General features: G+C 35.9%; 1 protein-coding gene across 1 annotated transcript; it reads right to left on the reverse strand.

Annotated features, from left to right (window-relative positions):
* Positions 1 to 12,830: 12,830 nt before the first annotated feature.
* Positions 12,831 to 14,089, reverse strand: LOC132184564 (homeobox-leucine zipper protein ATHB-16). The gene is made up of 3 exons (XM_059598244.2): positions 13,897 to 14,089; positions 13,431 to 13,807; positions 12,831 to 13,361 (listed from the first exon to the last, which is right to left on the reverse strand). Exons 1-3 carry the CDS (start codon positions 13,955 to 13,957, stop codon positions 12,996 to 12,998), a joined length of 804 nt encoding a protein of 267 aa, XP_059454227.2. The 5' UTR covers positions 13,958 to 14,089; the 3' UTR covers positions 12,831 to 12,995.
* Between the last annotated feature and the right edge of the window lie 2,744 nt (positions 14,090 to 16,833).

Below are 16,833 nucleotides of genomic sequence, written 5' to 3' on the forward strand. Positions count from 1 at the left end.
ATCTCAAGTAGTTTTCCACATACTTATTCACATCTTCAGATTGGCTATCGGATTAAGGACGGTAGGCAGTGCTAAAGAATAAGAAAACTCCTTGAAGCTTAAAGAACTCAGTCCAAAACTTACTAGTGAAGGTAGAATCTCTATCAGAAATAATTGACTGAGGCATCCCATGCAATTTGAAAAGCTGGTTTATGAAAACTTGGGCTAGTTGTTCAGCTGTGTAAGGATGCTTAAGAGGTATAAAATGGGCATTTTTGATCAACCGATCCACAATAACCCAAATAACACCATAACCCTGAGATAAGGGAAGACCTTCAATAAAATCCATGGAAATACTTAACCAAGGCCTCTCTGGTATAGACAGGGGTTGAAGCAAATCAGCAGGAGATAAGCTCTCTGCCTTCACCCTTTGACAAGTGTCGCATTCTCTAATGAACCTCTTAACATCAGCTTTCATACTTGGCCAAAAGAAGTCCTTCCTAGCTCTATGTATGGCCTTGTCATACCCTGCATGACCTACCAAAGAGCTGGAATGAACAAAATGTAACACCTTTTCCTACAAGGTTTTTGGAACATACACTCTCTTCTTATATAAAAATCCCCTCTTGAATAGAGAACTTTGTATTGGCCATTAACCCCTCTTCAACCTTCTGCACTAAGGACTGCAAAGTAGGGTCAGTTGCATAGCTCTCTTTTACTTCCAGTAACCATTCCAGAGAAGGGTATGAAATTACTGCCAAAGAAACAGTCTGCAAATCTTCTTCATTTCTTCTAGACAAGGCATTAGCCACCTTGTTCTCTTGCCCCTTTTTGTATTCCACTACAAACTCATACCCAGCAACTTAGATACCCACCATTGTTGCATAGGAGTACCAATCTTCTGTTCTAACAAGAACTTAAGGCTCTGATGATCTGTTCTTATTGTAAAGAAATGACCTAAGAGATAAGGTCTCCATTTCTTAACTGCTGCCACTAAAGCCAATAACTTCTTATATGTTGAGATTAATAAGAATCTCCCTTTTAAGACTTGACTAAAGTAAGCCAAAGATCTTTGCTGCTGCATCAATACTGCCCCAGTACCCCTTCCAAAAGCATCACACTCAACCACAAAGGGTAAACTGAAATTTGGTAACACTAACATTGGAGGGTTAGTCACTGCTGTCTTCAACTCCGCAAAGGTTGCTTTAGCCACTTCACTCCAAACAAAAACATTTTTTTTCAACAAATTAGTCAAAGGTGCTACAATAACCCATACCCTCTTATAAATTTCCTATAGTACCCTGTTAGCCCTAGAAACCCTCTCAAGGCTTTCAAAGACTTAGGTTTTGTCCATTCCACCATAGCACTCAATTTCCTAGCATCAGCCTTCACACCTTCAGCAAAAATTAAATGCCCCAAGTAATCGATTTCAGAACAACCAAACCAACACTTGCTCTTCTTAGCAAACAACTGATGAGCTCTCAATACTTCTAAGGTAATTTTAAGATGAATCAAATGGTCCTGGATGTTGGAATTATAAACCAAAATGTCATCAAAAAACACCAAAATAAATTTCCTCAAATAAGGCCTAAAAATATCATTCATCAAACTTTGAAAGGTGGATGGTGTATTAGTTACCCCAAAGGGCATTACTAAGAACTCATAATGCCCCTCATGTGTCTTAAATGCAGTTTTATGTATGTCCTCAGCCTTAACCTGAATCTGGTGGTATCCAGACCTCAAATCCAAATTAGAAAAAATCATAGCTCCATGAAGCTCATCAAGTAACTCATCAATCACAGAAATAGGGAACTTCTTATTTAGTGCGCCCTATAATCCATGCACAGACGCCATGAACCATCTGCTTTCCTAACCAACAAAACAGATGATGAAAAGGGACTTCGGGAAGGTTTAATGACTCCTGTAGCTAATAATTTACCCACAATTTTCTCAATCTCCTCATTTTGAAAGTAAGGGTATCTATAAGGCCTCACACATACTGGTTGAGCATTAGTTTTTAGGGTAATGGCATGATCATGTGAACGATTAGGTGGCAATCCTTTTCAGCAAAAACATCCTCAAATGTATCCAACAACCCCTCAACTTCAAACCCAAAGGTTCCTTCACATATTCTTCCACATTATCTAACAATTACAATAATAAACCTTTTGTACTCTCCCCCTTAGAAACCATCACTTCTGTTTCTTCCCATAAGTAAGGAGCTATAAGGCCTTGTAACATAAAAGTATTATTAGCAATTGTATACTCCATAGTGAGAAGTTTAAAGTTCCATAAGATTGAACCTAAAGATTCCAGCCACTGAACCTCTAGCACCATATCACAACCAGCTAACATGATCATATATGCATCAGTAGTAAAAAAAAAATTATGAAGCGGTACTTCCATATGTATACATTTCCCCTCACTGATAACCTCTTCCCTATTAGCTACCTTCACTTTAATCCTCTACTTCCTAGAAATTGACACTCTCACCTTCTTGGCAATTGAGGAATCTAGAAAGTTATGGGTACTACCACTATCTACTAACACTATGATCTTGTGACTCCCAACCCAACCTACGAATCGTATAGCATTAGGATGCTAGCGCTTGTTGCTAGTAATAGCATAAGTAACTTCCATCAAATCCTCCTTCTCCATTTCCAAGACAGGATTCTCCTCTAACTCTTCTAATCCTTCCAATAGAAACAATTTAGGATTCTGACAGTTATGCCCATATTGCCACTTGGCATCACAATTATAACACAACCCTTTTTTTCTCTTATCCTCCATCTGTGATTGAGAAATTTTTTGGACAGGAACTGTGGCTTTAGGAGTTCCTATGGCAGAATTCTGGTTACTATAAACCCCACTCCTTGGTATATTAGCAAAATTCCCACTTGCATTCCTATACCTCCTCCCTGTCAAGACATGTTCTTAATACACTTTAGCTAAATCATAGGCTGCCAATAAGATTTGAGGTTTAAACATTCTTACAGGTAACCTTATCTCATCTTTTAACCCTCCCAAGAAATAACTCACTCTATTATGATCATCTACTCCCCTCACCCTATTTGGCAATGCCTCAAATCTCTCATTGTAATCATCAACACTAGTGATTTGTTTCAATTTAGAAAGTGTCTCCAGAGGATCATCATAACCGGAGGGTCCAAACCGTTCTAATAAAGCCTGAGTTAATACATTCCAATTATGCAAACTACTAGATAATTCCATATCCTGAAACCAAACTAGTGCTTTGCCTTCCATATGAATAGAGGCAAGCAAGAGTTTCTGATTATATGTAGTTCTATGGACATGAAGAAACTTTTTGGCTTTGTAAATCCACCCCGAGGGATCATTGCCATCAAATGTAGGAAATTCTACTCTTACTGATCTGGTTATAATGGCCAGCTACTCCTCTCCTTGCTGATCACCTCCATAACCTCCATAATGATCACCTCCATAACCTCGATCTTCCTGGTGTGGCCTTCTTCAGTACTGTTGTGCAGGTTGATGAATTCTCCCGTCCATCTTCTCTTCTAGCACTTTTGGATGATAAGTATCAACAAAGCCTTGCTTCCAATTCGTCCTTCCCTCTCTGTTTCTAAGATGATGAAAATCATTGGAATGTTGCTGAATGGGAGATCTTTTCTGCCATTGCACTAGAATACTTCCACCAGGCCACTCCACTTCCTCTCTCATCACTTCCTTATTCTTGCCGCCAGCAGTTGGTAAAGCAAATTGTTGCTTCCTTCAACTTCTGCCTCCTAGCCCGTAGCATCTGCTACATGATGAGATGTTCCTGGATTCTTTTGTGCCACCATCATATCAGTCAGTTGAGAGAGTTTGCTCATCACTTCATCAAATCTTTTGTCAACATCAGCATTTCTCTGCCTTGCTTAATTATCAATCCTCTTGGATTCTTTGTCATACTTCTCCATTTGCTTCTTCATAGTAGCTATACTCTCTCCCATCTAGTTCATGCGAGTACCATCTGCCATTGCTGTTCAAGAAAGTGCTGCTTTGACACCACTTGTTACACTCTGGTTGTTGGAAGTGTACTTTGAGAGGGAAAAATGTTTAAGAGAAAGAAGAAACAGAGGAAGGATTTGAGAGAGAAGAAGATGAAGTATTATTGATTCAAGCAAAAATTGTAATCACAAAGATCATTCTGAGTATGATCGCACTCATGCTACAGATTACTCTAGCTACAAAGAAGGCTAAGCTAGTTGGATTACAATTCAGATGAGAAAGCTTGAATGAAATGCGAATGGAAAACAGAGTGGGTATTTATACCCTGTGACCAAATACAATAGGTCCGAATACAGAGTATAAAAACCCCAGCAGTTACAACTACTAAACTGAAACAACTACATTCAGTTGATACCAGCTGTATTGCACGTGTCAATTACTCAATTGACTCATAGCTGTTATTCTCCTAACTTCCATCCACGTGTCCCTCCTTTTCAGCTACATGCCTTATTTCTTCCACACAACTTAATTCTTCTTCCAACCATTAAAACACTTGTAACATTCATGTCATTCCAGATTTTGGCTTTGAATTTTTTTTTTCATACATTCTTGTGCCCCTAAAATTGAATTTCTAGATTCGTCCCTACATACACATATAAAATTTTGGGATGAAATTGTAGTTTTACAATAGGCTGAGTCATGATCCATGTGTGCATTTAACGATTTCGATCAAATGACTTGATGATAGGAATTATTTTGGACTTATAAATTTGTAGACAAATCCTGCACAAATTCAATAGTGACTTCATTAGATTAAAGAAATAAATAAAGTTTTCTAATGAGTAATTATTGTTGATTGGATAGGGGTTTTGTCACCAGACGTTGATGAAACTTATTGGCAACATCTAATTCATGGCTTCACAATTTGGCTTTGTAATTCTTTACAAGGTTTAGGGGCAGTTTAGTCATAACTCTTTTTCCTTGTCTCATCATTCCTATGAATGGAAAATAAAATTCAATTGTAAGAAAGTGAAATACGATTATCAAATAGAATGTTAATATGCATAGAAATATGGTGGTAAAGATGCCTAACTAGAAAAGGACACTTCCCTAAAAAGAGGGGGAAAAAAAAATCTTGAATATGGCTTACTTCAACAATTGCATAGAGATAAAGTTTTCATGCTAAGAAAAAAAAATTATTTTGACTAATTTTATTAAACTGATATATGTCATAAATTTTTAAAAATGATTATAATTTTAAAGACGCATATAAAATATATATTAATTTAATATACCGGAGTGGAAGAATTCGGTGCAACAGATTTGTAAGAACATTCCTCCAAAGGTGTATGATTTTTGCTTGGGACTATTAAAAGGAACTTTATTTCAAATGATTTTTTTTTTTCTTCTCTTAGTTCTTGACCACCCATGAAAATAATAGGCAAGAGATGCAAATGTCATGAGAGATGAAAAAGGAGGAGGAACTCAAACGTGTAATTCTTATGCAGTTTATGGCGATTGGCTCTCTCTTCTTTGCAGGGGGGACCCCAATTGATATCTTTCATTACTTACTCATGGACGCAACAATTTGCTGGATGATTGATGTTTTGTGACCAGACTATAATTTTTTTTTTTTTTTTTCTATTATCCTTAAGCTTTTACCAAGGTTTGACTTTGAAGAAAAAGAACTAAAAATGTGTATATATATAGAGTAATGATACAACTTACGCCGGCGTGCAGTGATGCACGCCAAGCTTAATTTTTTTTAAAAAAAAAATTAAAATAATAAAATAATAATTAAAAAAAAAAATTTAAGCCTGGCGTGCATTACTGTTGATGCACGCCGGCGTAAGTTGTATCATTACTCATATATATATATATATAAGCAATGACTTAAGCAATAAGCATGCACCCAAAAATGTATGTGGTAATTTCTTTGGTTGGCCAAATTATTAAATTGAAATATTACCTACAATCCAACATTTTGGAGGCTACGATGCGCAAAAGACCATATTTTGCTTAGTTGGGGCCAAATGTCCGCTTGTGATGTTTTTAAAAATGAGCTCATATGCTGAGTAGGTGATAGGTGATGGGCGAGATATATGACTTTTGGAGGATAAATGGTTTCTGATTCCAATTTCTTTTTCGGTTCAAACTTCAAGAAGATTTTTAGCGGAAGATGCAAGGGTCATGAAACTCATAGATTAACACACTAAGGGGATCACTCCTCATAAAGCGTGGATTTTATGGGTTTTTATTCTGAAAGATATGAGACTAGTGAGAGCAATGGCGGAGTGAAGCTTCAATCAGCACAGGAAAGAGTTTTATGAATGTTTTGAAGATGAAGAAACCAAAATAGTATATAATCTCATTTTCTCTGTTTAGCTTTTATATATATTTTGGTAAGTTACACGTGTTCCGTGGGAGAAAGTGTTATTTGGGCTGATGCTTATTAATTAGTTTATAGTTAATCAAACTTTAAATTAATTCTCTTTTATAAGGAGTGGAGAATGTAGTAACCCAAAATAATTAATTAGGCTTAAGACAACTTGGTTAGGGGATTAATTGGACTTTGGGTCACTAGGGACAGCTGGATTCTGTAATTTGTGCTGTTTGTATAGTAAACGGTGTAAAATATTTTATATTTATGTCCCTTGCATAGTAAACAACATAAAAACATAGTTTTCGTGCCATTTGAGCAAAATGACATTTAAAAAAAAAAAAAAAAAAAAAAAACGCATAAGATGACGTGTTTTTGTAGTGAATATTATAGAGGTGCAAAGGATATCGGCCGATATATCACTACTGAGATCTCAATAAGATCTCAGAAAAGTAAAGATCTCAATAGAAAAAGTAAATAAAAATCCCAACGATAAGCAATATTATGAAGGTGAACCGGATATCAGCTGAAAAGAGAGGTGCAGAGGATATTAGCTGACAGGAGAGTTGCAGAAAAAAGGTAGGTGGTGCTTGGCTAATTGGCTTGCTTATTGAGATTGTTATAATGGCTCTCTTGACGCCCAAAATCTTCTAGTTTTGTGTAAGAAAATCATTTTAAAAATGGCAAAAAAAAAAAATTCGATTTGACGTAAAACCAAGTGCCTCTTCTCTCTTTCAACCCCTGTTAATGCCATGTCAGCAGTCCTAAGATGGGTGGAGAGTCATGATTGATAAATTATGGGTAGGCACTTAGATCTTAAATGACCTTAAATAACATCAAGTATCTTTAATATGGACTTAGAGCTTCCAAACAGACATGACTATAGCATTAATAATTAACTACAATCTACATAAAACTTGACAACGTAAGTTGTTTGCTTGACATCTTTATCCTAGTGAATTTCTCACTCTATGGCTTGGCAACCTGCTAATCTGCAAAACATCGAATTGTTCCACATGTGGGAGGGAAATAATTGCGTAAGTCCAAGATTTAGTAAGTAAATTATTAGGAAACTAGCTTATGTAATGAGCCTTAAGGAATAGTTAGTAACCATCATCAGGTTTAAATGTGGGGTTTTTCAAATGATATGTGTTGCCTTCATTATTACGTTGTTGAAATGTGATTAATTTGAAGGAAAAGAGCTTGCATAATTTTGATAATAAATAGTAGGAGGGCGCAATGGTCGTTGCAAAACTTGGTGCGCGAGCCCAGGTGGAGCGGCTGTCGGTGCAAATATTCAAATGAGAACTTTGAAGGTCGAAGAGGGGAAATGTTCCATGTGAACATCACTTGCACATGGGTTAGTCGATGCTAAGAGACGGCGGAAACTCATCTCACTTGTGTTTTAATGCAATAAATCGTGCTTTATACTATATACAAGAGCTAATAGTCATAATTATCCTCCATATCGTCTACTTGGGTTCTTAACCCCTTTCCACTCATGTTGGGCCTATCCTGTGAGACGTATTTTGTTCATTTATTGTAAATCGTATAAGCATATACTTATTTGAACTAGTTATAAACATATTGTAAAAATCACTAGGCTCAAGACATGTTATTTGAAAAGTAAAGCATTCTTAGTTCACTAACATATCAAATGTTTGTCTAAAAATAGTTTCATAAGCATTTACTTACCTCACACGATTTTCCTCACTTACGAATATCTTAATCACCAATCACCACAAATCACACTCTAATATTAAACACCATAAGCTAAGAATCCTAATCTACACACGTAAAACCCTAATCATGTGATCGAAATCTTAATCTGTAATTAAAAACCCTACTTATCCTTCCCTACTGGCATCGATCATTCGTTCCTCGAGGGTCGAACATTCAACCTACTAGGTTCGAATGTTCGTTCTAGCGATGGTCGAACGTTTGTTCCCCTAGGTGAGGAACTAAAAAATGCAAAATCAACCTTAAACCCTATTTTCATGCAGTAACATAACTTTCTACTCAACCCAACAATCTTAGAAACACACAAATTTATGTAAATACATATAATGATCAGATCCATCCTCACGTATTACTAAAAAATTGTAAAGGTAGTAACTTTCATTAATCATTCTTAGCACATTATTAAAACATCATGAACAAGGGTTTGAAAATGTTGTTTTAAGATTATCTTGCTACCATATTACCACAATGAAACCCATTTTTAAATTTCATGCCTTTCCATGTAAAAACCAATTTCTTCAAGGTAGATTACCATGTTATGCCCTTAATATATCTATGAAAAGACTTAAATATAAGCAAATACGAATTTAAATAGTAAAAGCATATACTTGAAAATTAAAGACTAGAAGTATGCATCAAGCTCTTGACCACAAAGTAGGAGTTCTTCAAGCTTTGAGGGGAAAAATCTCTCTCTCTCTCTAAGTCTAGGGTGTTCTGGACTACAAGGGTTGAAAACGGTGGCTAGTGGACGTATTGTCCTTTATATAGGCGAGCTAAGGAATAAGGATGATCGAGGTGTCTCACATGTCAAAAAAAAGGTTGTCTAGATGGTTAGAATGTTCGTTGGATACTTCAATTGTTCAAAGACAATCGTTCGAATCCAACTTCGATCGTGTTCTCTGGCGAATGTTCAAGCTCAATCTTGAACGTTACTATTTTTAAATAAAATTATTAGTAAAGTAGAAATTCATTTTTAAATACTACATGGTTCCAAAGAGAATTTAAAGCGTGCAAGAGATTGAGTTAATTAAGTTTCGTGATCTATTATTTACACTACAAGGTTTAATTACACGGGGCATTAAATTTGCTCCCCTTTATAAAAATTTTGTTCGTGAAATTTAGGAAGAAACAAAGAAAATGTTTTGTTAGTGCCATTTTGAAATGAAAATTTTCAACTAGCTATTATCAACTAGGAGACATAATAACGCAATGTAAACTATTTGCTCAACGGCTTAGACACCTCTGTCTACCGGTCCGTCGGCATCTCTGTCCACCGGTTCATTGAGAGTGCCATCGTATGTTACTATCATGTTGTAAACCGCATCGATCACCGTAGTTAGAGCTGAGCAAATTCACAGAGCGCCGCTTATTGTCCATGTTCCGACCGTGTGCTACCCATAGCCGATTGTGACCACCTAGATGACGGATGGAAGGCGGCATGGTTTTGTCTATTCTGACAGTGTCGGTGCAGTAGGTGAAAGGGGTTTTGGGGAAGTCGGTTTTCGACCGACACCGACCGACATTACCGAGTGACACAGAGAGGCGGAGTGAAGATGAGAGACAAAGAGAGGCGGAGATGAGAGAGTGAGAGTTACAAAGAGATCCAGAGATTTTGAGGGGCTAAGGTTAGGAAATGGGGAAGAAACTATATGTATATACAGGTACTCAAAACCACGCCGTTTTGAGAAGTGAATAATATAATGAATAATCTATTCAAAACGGCATCGTTTTGATTACCTATATATATGCATAGCTTCCCTATTTCCTAACCCTAGCCGCTCAAAATCTTTGGATCTTTCTATAACTCTCACTCTCTCATCTCCACCTCTCTCTGTCACTCATCTCCGCCTTTCTCTGTCACTCTCACTCTCATCTCAGCCTATTGTAGCTTTCGAATTTTCTTGAAGGTTTGCTTGCTCAGAAACAATGTTTTAGACAGTGATTGGCTTTGAGTTCCTCTACCCTTTTTGTTTCAAGTTGTGGTCTCTGATTGTGTGTTTTTTAATCTGATTTTGAATTTATTTTCTTGCTATTTGGTTGCCGAGAAAGTGGAGCCAAGCTTCCATGGCTAAGCAAGTGCCAAGAATTTATTTTCTTTCTGTTTGAATTTATTTTTTGCTGGTTGGTCCAATAGTCCAAATACAAAAATCGTGGCCCACCCCAAACCGACATTACTGACCGTCACATTAAACTGAATTGTCGGTAGCAGTACGAATCACTATTGGCAAAAGTCGGTGATATTACCGACTTTGCCGACCATGTTAGAGCAAAATGCGGCAAGTGCAAATCCCTAACCGCATTATCCGATTCTCACCCCTAACCATAGTCATGTGTGCCAAGGTGCGTCGAATGGTCACCAACCTTACCCTGTGATTTTATTCTCTCACTTCATAAGCTGTAGTATTCTCCTGCAAGTATTTTCATGTGATTTTATTCTCTCACTTCATGAACCGTTGTATTCTCCTACAAGTATTTTCATGCTCCGCCTTATGTGTGGTGCCTACTCATTTTTCCTTTAGAATTCTATTTTTTACCTTGAGTTTCAGAGTATGTTGAAATTATTATATTTTTCTGATGAGGAATGCTATAGTTGGTGTTCTCCTAATCCTACGTGAATATTATTATTATTATTTTTTTTAAGGACCGGTTGGGTAATATATATATATTTTCTACTTTTTTGTAAAACAATATCCACCTAGAACCAAGAGAATACTAGGAAAACACAAGAAAGAACCGTAACATTTCTGTATCCTTATTAGGTTACCTTGTTTAGCACACCTCACCTTACCTTGTTTGGCACACTATGATATTTTCCACATATTAACTTTTTTTGTCACACCTTACCCTCTTTATAAATACAACTCAATTTCATATACGGTAATATACAATTCAATATTAAAAAAAAAAAAATTAAAAAAAAAAATGAAGCCCTACTGGACATTAGCAATGGTCTAAGTAGGCCTTCAAAGCTAAACCACCACAAATCTTGGTTTGTCTCTCTATTTTACATTTTATTTTCTAATATAAGTCGGATTGCCCACAAACATGGACCTTAATTAGTACCAAGTCACATAAACAATTTGTCTCGATTGTGATTTTATTGTTCTTTCTTTAATTACACTCTTAAATTACTTGTTCACATTTATTAGGTATGAACTTTGTTACCCAATTTAATCTTTGAAATGATTAATAAATTAATCATTAATGGTGGGTCTTGTTCATTCCCTCACTAATTTCAAATACTTAATTATGATAGTGTAATTTGAATAACTAGTAGTTGGGTAGCTAAGCTATGAATTTGCGAAGAAAATTCTTTCACATTAACATCTCTTCCTTAATTTCTATTTGTTGTCAAATGAAATCCTCATCCAATGAATCCTTTCGAGCTGGGTGTTGTACTGGCCAACACTTTGACAGCAACGTATATTGCTTGGTCATCATCAACCAACATCCGTGGTTACTGGTAACATGTCATCCATGAAAAGTGTTGCTCTGTTGGAGAAAAAGTTGAATCATTGTTGCGACCAATTGCCTAGTGTTTGATTTTATTAAGCAAAATGCACCGAAATGAGGAGGAAGGGAATGGGTGGCTTTCACTGCAGTCAGCTAGATTCCATAGGGCACTAACAGTCAAACATGGATGACACAAGGGTCCCACCTCTGCCATGAACGAGACATGGAGGTTGTCGCAGCAGCTTTTTTATCTGTCTTTTTCTCACATAAAGTTGTATGTATATGGAAAGGGACTCTTCCCACTCTCCACCTTTCATTAGTTTTATAGATCTTGCTCTAAAAAAGCTAGCAAAAATGGAATATCACACTACAATTGGATAAGCTCTGTTCAATAGATTGTGGGTTACCATTATTACACAAGACAGACTTCAAAATACAGTGAGCTAGAGGGGCTTCAAATTGATTGATATTGTAATCTGTTCATGAGCAGTACCCTAGTTAGTTGGTTCAACTTGTTCAATTCTTTCTTGATACGAGAATTTGATGCTAATCAAATACAAAATTAATAGATAAGAGTTGGAAGAATTTGACCTATTTAGTTAAATATATTGTATTATAGTTGATAATTTATAGTTGTATACCTATACATTAATACAACTCATAAAATTTGGTATGAACTCAACACAAAATATGATAAAAAGTAATAAAAGACGACTGATTTTCAGAGGTTACTTTATGCTGAGAGACCTCCAAGAATGTGCTGGAGGCAATGAAAGATGAGTTGCATACATGAACCCTTGTCGTCCCACATCCCCATCCAAGTCACTTTTGAAAGTCTAGGGCAGCTAAAATGGTGCAGTCTACAGTATGAGGTATAGAGGTATCCCCATCCCTTTATAGCAGTCTTTCTCATTCAAACTGTTAGCTATGCGTCAATATCTACTTTTCACCAACCACATGCGGGTGTGTTGATGATGGGCACCCATCACAAACCAAAACATTGAAAAAACAGAAAAAAAAAAAAAAAAAAAAAAAAAAAATGTGTCATCCAGCCAGCCTTTTGATGTTTTGATTGTGTGCGAGATCAATAACTATTCAATACGAAATTAGTGAGATGTTTCAACACGATTCAAACACAACATACCAATTAGCAAATGGCTACCCCTACTTTTTGGCCTTGTTTTTGTTCAATGCAAACATGCCAGGAAATTTGCTTTTAACAACTCAATCAGCTCTTGCTTTTTGAATTCCCAAGAGAGATTCGTAGACTCATATTAAAGTACATCATGCCACAGCATTTGGAACAAAATCTGTTCTCATTGATAGATATCAACTTAACGAAATTAGCTTGTCTTAAGCAGGAGTAGGGATTATCTTACACTAGAAATAATAATTTAAAACAAAAAACTAGAGGCATCCTGCAAACATGGAATTGCGAACTTTTTCTGCAACTTCTTTATTAGAGACAATGGCTTCACTGCTCAGGGAAGTACCAGTGGAGAGTAGGAGCTTGATCCACCGAAAAGAAATTACAGCCCTCCTCTGTACTAAACAAGCTCTGGTCTTCCATCCTCACATGCTGAGATTGGTATGTTTTCACCAGTGAAGTTGAAGATGAAGACGACCCATTATTGAAGCAGAGAGAAATATTCATTTTGCTCATTTCTTCCTTCACGACCCCATTGGAATCGCTATCCGATGACCCATCTTTTGAATTCTCATGCCCTTCCTTCTCACGTAAACCATTGTTGTCCAACTCTGAGATTAAACACTCTTCTTTAACAGGGCAATTAATGCTTTCTGCACTTTCTCTGCAGAGCTTCGCTTTCAACTCTCTCAGCTGCAATCCAAGAACCCAAAAATGAGACTTTAAGATTCAACCCAAAAAAATGAGAATTTATTCATATACCTTTGAGGTTAGAGCTTCATTTTCTTGCCCAAGATTGTGATAGTCAAGCTTCAGAGCATCATAAGTGGCTTTGAGAACGCCGTAGTCTCTCTCCAATTGCTTAGTCTTCCAACGGGCTCGGCGGTTTTGGAACCATATAGCTACTTGTCGTGGCTGCAAGCCTAATTCTTCGCCGAGTTTCACCTTCCGCTCTGGTTCAAGCTTGTTTTCCACCTCAAAGTTCTTCTCCAATGCCTTCACCTGATCCAAGCTTAGCCGCCGTTTCTTTCCCAATACGAGGTGGTGGGTATCGTACCCCATGTCTTCTTGGTTAAACCTGTCGAGCATTGCCTGGAATTCTTCACTGTAACCCTGTGTGTTGGGTTGCTCTTTCTTCTCTGCACATATAAACAATGGTGAAAGAAAACGAAAATTAATTTAATTCCTTTTGATCCCAGAAATGTGTCCTTGAATTTTGTTTAATTACCTTTAGCTGGACAAATGGAGATCAAAGAACCCAAGGACTCTGAGCTACTGAACCGCTTCATTACCTTTATCCTTTGAACTTTCTCTACACTGATGTGAACTTGAAGTTGATTCCCACTCCCAATTTGTTGAAAACTACAAGTGCTTTTTTAGCTTGACTCATGTGCTCCAAGTCTTCGGACCATATATGACAACGTGATATATGGTCCTATTTTCATACACATATATATATATATATATATATATATATATATATATATATAAACACATTGACGTTTGACGTTGGGAAGATTAGCTATTGTTGCTAATAGTATTAGAGTCGAGACACTGTATATATGCTGTAGCCCTATTCTCAAATTGAAAAGATGAGTAGTTGAAATGAAATGATTGGTTTATAAAGAGATTCATATATATTAAGATTTAAGAGTATGTTTGGAATTGTATTGAAGAAATAGAGCTTTTAACTCAAAAATCTTTTTTTTTTTTTTTTTTTTTTTTGACAAAAACTTCATTTTTAAGTTTTTACCAAAAGTGTATTTCGGTTATTTTTAAAATTTTTAGACTCTTAAAAACGCTTTTAATTTTTTTTACCAAACAAGTATTTTTTTCTTCAAACAGATTTTTTTAGTATTAAATGCATTTTTAAGCCCCTCAAACACACACCCAAACAAATTTTAAGTCTCATATTATTTCCTTACTAAATAATTAGTTCTTTTAAAATTATATATATATATATATATTTGGTGGGTCAAAATGAATGACAATAATCTTGTTGTCACATAAATTGCCATGTGAAGTTGTTCTATTACAAGAAAACACACGGTTTAGTTTTGTTAGTAATTATTGATGTTTGATTGAGTTGAGGGCAACTGCCCCTACTAACAATTTGTCCTTTTCAAATGATTTGAAATTCTTTTTATAATTATATTCATAAAATACTTTATGTCAGATGACATACAAAACTTTTTCTGGCTAGAAGGTTGCCACGATTATATTGAAAAAAAATATTCTCGAAGGAGAATTAGCTGCTGTACGTATCCACATTTATCAATAATAATAATAAATTAAAAAAAAAATACACTAGTCAATCATAGATGTCATATTTGTCCATATGAAGCGTTAGGCCTTGTTTATTAAGTTGTTTATTAAGTTGCAGCACATTCCCCCACTTTCATAATACTGTTCCTCGATCAATGTCATCTGACCATGCTGCAGTGAGACACGGTTAATCATGTATCGGACAAGCTGAATTATATTAAAAGACAATTATGCCCTTATGAAAGATAGAAAACCAACGTTTAAACCAATGTTGAAGGGCAAAATAGGAATTATCTACACTTTTAATTTTTAAATCGAGTATTACATACTGTGTCAGTCTATTTAACCACAAACCGTACCTGATACTTCGGCACCAACCCAAAGGTGTATAGTGCCATGTAAAATCAAGGGATTTGCCAAACACCATCTTAATAACTTGAGGTTTTACCTTTATGTATTTTCATCTATTAAATCTATGTTATGTGTATTATTGTTGATGCACTTGTCACCCCTAGTAATTCCCGATTTTAAGTCTTGCATGAAAAACAATGGTATTTAGGCACCGCGCAAGAAGGGAGAAGGCGGCAACACCACCTCTAATGCTTAAGTTAGACACAAAGAAATATTTGTAATATTAAAACAGAAAAAGAAAAGACAAGAGAATATTCAAAAATAACGAGAGTAAAATATATAGAACTTATTCCTTGATTTTCCTTTCTGTAGAAAAAAAATCTTTTCGCGCTCTTATCTCCTGATTTTCCTCTAATTTCATGATCTTGTAGCCTTTCCTTTGGTGTGCGTCTTTTTATAGATGGTCGAATGAAGCTTACGTTTTACTCTGTGAGCCTGTCAGAATTGGGGTGTGGACATGTGCAGCACCCCTGCCAGGATTCAATAAGGCCCATTCCGATCATTAAATCATTTTGGGTTCACTTAACCTCCTCAAACTATCATCTTATTGACAATTACTCCCTTCCAAACTACCAAAACATTGACAATGTTCCCCAAGGCTAGAAAAATGACAAAATTAACCTTCATAAGATAAAAACAAAAAATGCTTAAATTTATAACCAAAAAAGAATAAAAAAATAAAAATAATAAAAATAAAAATAAAAACATTAGAGGTGCCGAACAACCCCTAGGTAACTGGGGATGGTCCAGTCACCCACCAGGGGTGGATTGGCCACCCCCGAGACGTTTTCAGGGGTGGCCTGTCTCAAAATGGGGTGGCCGGCTACCCCCAAGCTGTTTTCGAGGGTGGCCGATCCACCCTCTAGGGGTGGCTCAGCCACCCTAGGCACTTGGGGGGCAGCAGAGCCACCCCTACCACCCATGGGGTGGTTCGCGAACCACCCCAGTTTTTTTTTTTTTTTTCAATTTTTTTAATTTGAAATATATTTATATTTTTTTTTTTTACTTTTTTTCAATTAAAATTTTTATTTAAAAAAATTAATTAATTTTTTTCAAATTTATAGGGATATTTTTATCTTATTGAAAATTTTATAGGGGTAATCAGAGACGGAGGGAGGGGGGGACCGGGGTGGGCCATGGTCCCCCCCAAAATAAGGAAAAAAGAATTATAAGTAAAAAAATAATAATAAAAACCCCAAAATAAGGAAAAAAAATTATAAGTTAAAAAAATAATAAAAAAAAGTAAAATTAAAGTTTTAATTTTAGTCATTTGGCCCCTTCCAAAAAAAAAAAAAATTGGCCCTATTTTTAAATTTTTTGGCCATATCCAATAAAAATTTTTGGCCCTATTTTTAATTTTGTTGGCCCATACCCACTAAGTTTTTTTTTTTTTTTTTTTTGGTCCTTACTTTCAAATGTCCACTTTTTTTTGCCTTTATAGTAGTCTTTAGTTCATAAAAAACAACCAAAATAATTTTTTTTAATAAAA

This window comes from Corylus avellana, chromosome 7 (genome assembly GCF_965113065.1).
Source record: "Corylus avellana chromosome 7, dhCorAvel1.hap1.2, whole genome shotgun sequence".
Lineage (NCBI taxonomy): Eukaryota > Viridiplantae > Streptophyta > Magnoliopsida > Fagales > Betulaceae > Corylus > Corylus avellana.